The following is a 7213-nucleotide window of genomic DNA, read 5'->3' on the forward strand; positions in this document are numbered from 1 at the left end:
TCTTCATTAATGTTGTCTTATTCCATAATATAATGTGGATTTATCTTCATTAATGTTGTCTTATTCCATAATATAATGTGGGTTTATCTTCATTACGGTTGTCTTATTCCATAATATAATGTGGGTCTCTTTCTGACTAAAGTGGGGGTCAGGCAGACAATAGAGGGGTGAATGTCTCTGTGATAATACTTTTAGGCTCCCTATGTAGTGCACCGCTTTTGACCACGGCCTATAGGGAATCCCATAGAGCGTTTGTCAAAAGTAGTGCACTATATAGGGAATAGGGTGCCATTTGGGATATAAGCTATATCCGTTACTTTTGACCTGTGATTGACCCTTTGTCTCCATCTCTCCCGTCAGATATGACGAGTGGGTCAAAGCCGACAAGATTGTACGTCCGGCCAATAAGAATGTTCAGAAGATCAAGCATCGCAAGAAAATAAAGGTAGGAGAAATATGAATTAAAAAATATATAATTCTATTTTCCGTATACAGTTGCAGTCGGAACTTTACATACACTTAGGTTGGAGTCATTAAAACACGTATTTCAACCACTCCACAATTTTCTTGTTAACAAACTATAGTTTTGGCAAGTCAGTTAGGACATCTACTTTGTGCATGACACAAGTCATTTTTCCAACAATTGTTTACAGAAGATATAATTTCCTGTATCAAATTCGTGGGATAGAAGTTACATACTAAGTTGACTGTGCTTTAAACCAGCTTGGAAAATTCAGAAAATGATGTCATAGCTTGTGATAGGGCTATTGAACATCATTGGAGGTGTACTGTGGATGTATTTCAAGGGTTTACTTCAAACTCAGTGATCTTGCTTGACGTATGAGGAAATGCAAGAAGAAAAATCAGCCAAGATTGCAGAAAAAAACATTGTAGACTCCAAAGTCTGGTGTGATGCTTTGGGGCAATTTCAATTCCTGAAGGTACACAGTTCTGCTGTAAACATAGTGCAAGTATAAACCATGGGAACGCATCGAGTCGCATACGTCTCAGGGAGAGATGTGCGTTCGTGTCTGCTAGAGATGAAACGTACTATTGGTGCTGCAAAAGTGCCAATCTTCCAGAAAATGCGAAAGGACTGGTTGTGAAGATGTTGGAGGAACCGTACAAAAGTATCTATATGCACAGTAGAGACGAGTCTATGATATAACTGAAGGAGTGCTCAGCAAGGAAGAAGCACTGCTCAAAACTGCCAATAAAAAATCCAGACTATACAGTGTGAATGACCATGGGGTGAAAAGATTGTACTTTTTGGAGAATGTCCTCTGGTGCTGATGAAACAAAAATAGAGACTGTTTGGAGGAAAAGAGGGGGAGCGAAGAACCATGCAACGTGAAGCCGGGGTGGAGCATCATGTTTTGGGGTGGGCTGTTGCGGCAGGGAGGGAGCTGGTGCACTACACAAATAGATGGAGGAAAATTATGTGGATATATTGAAAACATCAAGACATAGTCAGGAATGTAAAGCTTGGTTGCAATGAGTCTTCCAAATGAACAGTGACCCGCATAATTTGCAAAGTTGTGGGCAAAATGGCTAAGGACAACAAGTCAAGGTATTGGAGTGGCATCAAAAGCCTGATCAATCATCTGAAATTTTTGTGGCAGAACTGAAAAAGAGTGTTGCGGCAGGAGGCTACAATCTATCAGCTACACGCAGCTTGAAGGAGGAATGGGCCAAAATTCACCCAACTTATTGTGGGAAGCTTGTGGAAGGCTACCTGAAACGTTTGACACAATTTAAAGGCAATGCTACCAAATGAGTGTTTGTAAACTTCTGACCCACTGGGAATGTGATGAAAGAAATAAAAGCTTAAATAAATAATTCTCTACTATTATTCTGACATTTCACATTCTTAAAATAAAGTGGTGATCCTAACTGACCTAAGACAGGGCATTTTTACTAGGATTAAATGTCAGGAATTGTGAAAAACTGAGTTTAAATGTATTTGGCTAAGGTGAATGTAAATTTCAACTGTAGCCAATGCAAATGAATATACCGACGAAACAGTTGTGTTTCTGTCGTTGAAGATAACACGAGGTTACCACAAGATACACAACATGACTCTGGAGACCTAAACATAGTCTTCCTGCCCCCCCCCCAGAACAAAGCGGAGAGAGACCGCCTGGAACAACTGAACGCAGACCTGGGGAGTCCATCCCCCATCAACCTACGTGTCCCTCGCCCCTCCTCCAAACTCCTCGGCCATGGCTATGGCTCATGTCCCGGCTTGGCCCACGAGCGCCATGTCTTCTCCAAGATGGAGGACGGTGAGAACCAACAGACTCTGCAGTCTTTTGAAATCACTTCTATACTCAATGGCCTGCAAGCATTGGAGGCTGGTTAATGGAGAAACATTTTTAGGGTGGAGAATGTAAGACCCACAGTATAGGCATGGACCACACAGGGAGGAGTGATTTTTTAAAAATTGTCTTAACCTAAAACATTTAATAAAGACATTTATAATACAATATTATGGGAATGAGAGGGCTACGCAGCAGTGATTGAATGAAGCATGAATTGATGCTTAAGTCCATGATGGGTTGAGGTGTTCAGAAGCATCAGTGCAGGACAGGTTCATCATGGACGGAGGGAGTTGGAGAAGAGCTCAGCTCTTCCACTGAGGACAGGACAGGGAAGACAAAAAACAATAACACTACATAGTTAAACAAAGGAGCTGAGAATGAGTCCAAGCAAGGCTTATCATCAAACTGTTGTGTAATAATGTGATTTTGTATGTGATTGACTCTACATATAGTAATGACAGAAAATGGACAAGGCTACTCAGTGCTTGGAAAGCAAACGCTTAATCAGGGAACAGGAGGGGACTTAGCTGGAGTAGTCATCACCTCTTAGGGAACAGGAGGGGACTTAGCTGGAGTGGTCATCACCTCTTAGGGAACAGGATACGTCCTCAGCCTAGTCCCCTCCTGTTCCTAGAGAGGTGATGACCACTTCCAGCTAAGTCCCCCTCCTGTTCCCTAAGAAGGTGATGACTACTCCAGCTAAGTCCCCTCCTGTTCCCTAAGAGGTGATGACCACTCCAGCTAAGTCCCCTCCTGTTCATTTACAACTTACATTTACAAAACGGAACGACTTGATTAGCGTAGTATTAGCTAGCTACATAGTTGTCTTTGCTTGTCCTTGTATCCAAGATAATTGTGTAGTTTTTGAGAAATTGTCGAGGTTACCTAGCCAGTTAGAGGTTACCTAGCCAGCTCCACTTTCAAACAAAGTCAACAACGCAGCCACGTAGCCAGCCTACTTCACCGCCAGCAGTACTATATCATTTTAGTCAATAAGATTTTATTTTATTTTTGCAACGTAAGCTTAACTTTCTGAACATTCGAGACGTGTAGTCCACTTGTCATTCTAATCTCCTTTGCATTAGCGTAGCCTCTTCTGTAGCCTGTCAACTATGTGTCTGTCTATCCCCTCTTCTCTCCTCTCTGCACAGACCAACAAACGCTTCACACCGCGTGGCCGCCGCTACCCTAACCTGGTGGTTCCAGCCGCGCCACGACCCACGTGGAGTTCCAGGTCTCCGGCAGCCTCTCTGGAACTGCCGATCTGGCGGCCAACAAGGCAGAGTTCATCTCAGCCTATGCGTCCCTCCAGTCCCTCGACTTCTTGGCACTGACGGAAACATGGATTACCACTGATAACACTGCTACTCCTACTGCTCTCTCCTCGTCTGCCACCGTGTTCTCGACACCCCGAGAGCTTCTGGTCACGCGGGGTGGTGGCACTGGGATCCTCATCTCTCCCAAGTGGACATTCTCTCTTTCTCCCCTGACCCATCTGTCTATCGCCTCCTTTTGAATTCCATGCTGTCACAGTTACCAGCCCTTTCAAGCTTAACATCCTTATCATTTATCGCCCTCCAGGTTCCCTTGGAGAGTTCATCAATGAGCTTGACGCCCTGAATAAGTTCCTTTCCTGAGGATGGCTCACCTCTCACAGTTCTGGGTGACTTTAACCTCCCCACGTCTACCTTTGACTCATTCCTCTCTGCCTCCTTCTTTCCACTCCTCTCCTCTTTTGACCTCACCCTCTCACCTTCCCCCCCTACTCACAAGGCAGGCAATACGCTTGACCTCATCTTACTAGATGCTGTTCTTCCACTAATCTCATTGCAACTCCCTCCAAGTCTCCGACCACTACCTTGTATCCTTTCCCTCTCGCTCTCATCCAACACTTCCCACACTGCCCCTACTCGGATGGTATCGCGCCATCCCAACCTTCGCTCTCTCTCCCCCGCTACTCTCTCCTCCTTCCATCCTATCATCTCTTCCTCTGCTCAAACCTTCTCCAACCTATCTCCTGATTCTGCCTCCTCAACCTCCTCTCCTCCCTCTCTGCATCCTTTGACTCTCTATGTCCCCTATTCTCCAGGCCGGCTCAGTCCTCCTCCTGCTCCGTGGCTCGACGACTCACTGCGAGCTCACAGAACAGGGCTCCGGGCAGCCGAGCGGAAATGGAGGAAAACTCGCCTCCCTGCGGACCTGGCATCCTTTCACTCCTCCTCTCTACATTCTCCTCTTCTGTCTCTGCTGCTAAAGCCACTTTCTACCACTCTAAATTCCAAGCATCTGCCTCTAACCCTAGGAAGCTCTTTGCCACTTCTCCTCCCTCCTGAATCCTCCTCCCCCTCCTCCCCCTCCTCCCTCTCTGCGGATGACTTTCGTCAACCATTTTGAAAAGAAGGTCGACGACATCCGATCCTCGTTTGCTAAGTCAAAGACACCGCTGGTTTCTGCTCACACTGCCCTACCCTGTGCTTTGACCTCTTTCTCCCCTCTCTCTCCAGATGAAATCTCGCGTCTTGTGACGGCCGGCCGCCCAACAACCTGCCCGCTTGACCCTATCCCCTCCTCTCTTCTCCAGACCATTTCCGGAGACCTTCTCCCTTACCTCACCTCGCTCATCAACTCATCCTTGACGGCTGGCTACGTCCCTTCCGTCTTCAAGAGAGCGAGATTTGCACACCCTTCTGAAAAAACCTACCACTCGATCCCTCCGATGTCAACAACTACGACCAGTATCCCTTCTTTCTTTCTCTCCAAAACTCTTGAACGTGCCGTCCTTGGCCAGCTCTCCTGCTATCCTCTCCTCAGAATGACCTTCTTGATCCAATTCAGTCAGGTTTCAAGACTAGTCATTCAACTGAGACTGCTCTTCTCTGTGTCACGGAGGCGCTCCGCTCCGCACTGCTAAAGCTAACTCTCTCTCCTCTGCTCTCATCCTTCTAGACCTATCGGCTGCCTTTGATACTGTGAACCATCAGATCCCTCCTCTCCACCCTCTCCGAGCTGGGCATCTCCGGCGCGGCCCACGCTTGGATTGCGTCCTACCTGACAGGTTCGTCCTACGCGTGGCGAGAATCTGTCTCCGCACCACGTGCTCTCACCACTGGTGTCCCCAGGGCTCTGTTCTAGGCCCTCTCCTATTCTCGCTATACACCAGTCACTTGGCTCTGTCATATCCTCACATGGTCTCTCCTATCATTGCTATGCAGACGACACACAATTAATCTTCTCCTTTCCCCCTCTGATACCAGGTGGCGAATCGCATCTCTGCATGTCTGGCAGACATATCAGTGTGGATGACGGATCACCACTCAAGCTGAACCTCGCAGACGGAGCTGCTCTTCCTCCGGGGAAGGCTGCCCGTTCCATGATCTCGCATCCGTACGGTTGACAACTCCATTGTGTCCTCCTCCCAGAGTGCTAAGAACCTTGGCGTGATCCTGGACAACACCCTGTCGTTCTCAAACTCAACATCAAGGCGGTGACCCGTTCCTGTAGGTTCATGCTCTACAACATTCGCAGAGTACGCCCCTGCCTCACACAGAAGCAGCGCAGGTCCTAATCCAGGCACTTGTCATCTTCCCGTCTGGACTACTGCAAACTCGCTGTTGGCTGGGCTCCTGCCTGTGCTATTAAACCCCTACAACTCATCCAGAACGCCGCAGCCCGTCTGGTGTTCAACCTTCCCCAAGTTCTCTCACGTCACCCGCTCCTCGCTCTCTCCACTGGCTTCCAGTTGAAGCTCGCATCCGCTACAAGACCATGGTGCTTGCCTACGGAGCGTGGAGGGGAACGGCACCTCCTTACCTTCAGGCTTCTGATCAGGCCCTACACCCAAAAGGGCACTGGCGTTCATCCCACCTCTGGCTGTGCTCGCCTCCCTACCTCTGAGGAAGTACAGTTCCGCTCAGCCCAGTCAAAACTGTTCGCTGCTCTGGCACCCCAATGGTGGAACAAACTCCCTCACGACCGCCAGGTCAGCGGAGTCATCACCACCTTTCCGGAGACACTGAAAACCCACCTTTTTAAGGAATACCTAGGATAGGATAAAGTAATCCTTCTAACCCCCCCCCCCCCCCCCGCTTAAAAGAGTTAGATGCACTATTGTAAAGTTGGCTGTTCCACTGGATATCATAAGGTGAATGCCCCAATTTGTAAGTCGCTCTGGATAAGAGCGTCTGCTAAATGACTTAAATGTAAATGTAAATGTTCCCTAAGAGGTGATGACCACTCCAGCTAAGTCCCCTCCTGTTCCTAAGAGGTGATGACCACTCCAGCTAAGTCCCCTCCTGTTTCCCTAAGAGGTGATGACCACTCCAGCTAAGTCCCTCCTGTTCCCTAAGAGGTGACCACTCCAGCTAAGTCCCCTCCTGTTCCCATAAGAGGTGATGACAACTCCAGCTAAGTCCCCTCCTGTTCCTAAGAGGTGATGACCACTCCAGCTAAGTCCCCTCCTGTTCCCTAAGAGGTGATGACCACTCCAGCTAAGTCCCTCCCTGTTCCCTAAGAGGTGATGACATCCCAGCTAAGTCCCCTCCTGTTCCCTAAGAGGTGGACCACTCCAGCTAAAGTCCCTCCTGTTCCCTAAGAGGTGATGACCACTCCAGCTAAGTCCCTCCTGTTCCTAAGAGTGACCACTCCAGCTAAGTCCTCCTGTTCCCTAAGAGGTGATGACCACTCCAGCTAAGTCCCCTCCTGTTCCCTAAGAGGTGATGACCACTCCAGCTAAGTCCCCTCCTGTTCCCTAGAGGTGAACACTCAGCCTAAGTCCCCTCCTGTTCCCTAAGAGGTGATGACCACTCCAGCTAAGTCCCCTCCTGTTCCCTAAGAGGTGATGACCACTCCAGCTAAGTCCCTCCTGTTTCCTACGGAGGTGGTGATTGAACCAC

The 7213-nt window shown here is 48.3% G+C and overlaps 1 protein-coding gene across 1 annotated transcript in view; it reads left to right on the plus strand.

Annotated features, from left to right (window-relative positions):
• The window catches only part of LOC112075633 (AT-rich interactive domain-containing protein 4B-like), a 43763-nt gene that overhangs the window by 398 nt on the left and 36152 nt on the right, over positions 1–7213 (plus strand). The window contains exons 2-3 of the mRNA XM_024142599.2: positions 361–445; positions 2120–2285. Coding sequence (XP_023998367.2) covers positions 361–445; positions 2120–2285 — 251 coding nt within the window. The remainder of the gene's footprint in view (positions 1–360; positions 446–2119; positions 2286–7213) is intronic.

The sequence above is a fragment of the Salvelinus sp. IW2-2015 genome, unplaced genomic scaffold, assembly GCF_002910315.2.
Source record: "Salvelinus sp. IW2-2015 unplaced genomic scaffold, ASM291031v2 Un_scaffold3305, whole genome shotgun sequence".
In the NCBI taxonomy this organism is placed as follows: Eukaryota; Metazoa; Chordata; class Actinopteri; order Salmoniformes; family Salmonidae; genus Salvelinus; species Salvelinus sp. IW2-2015.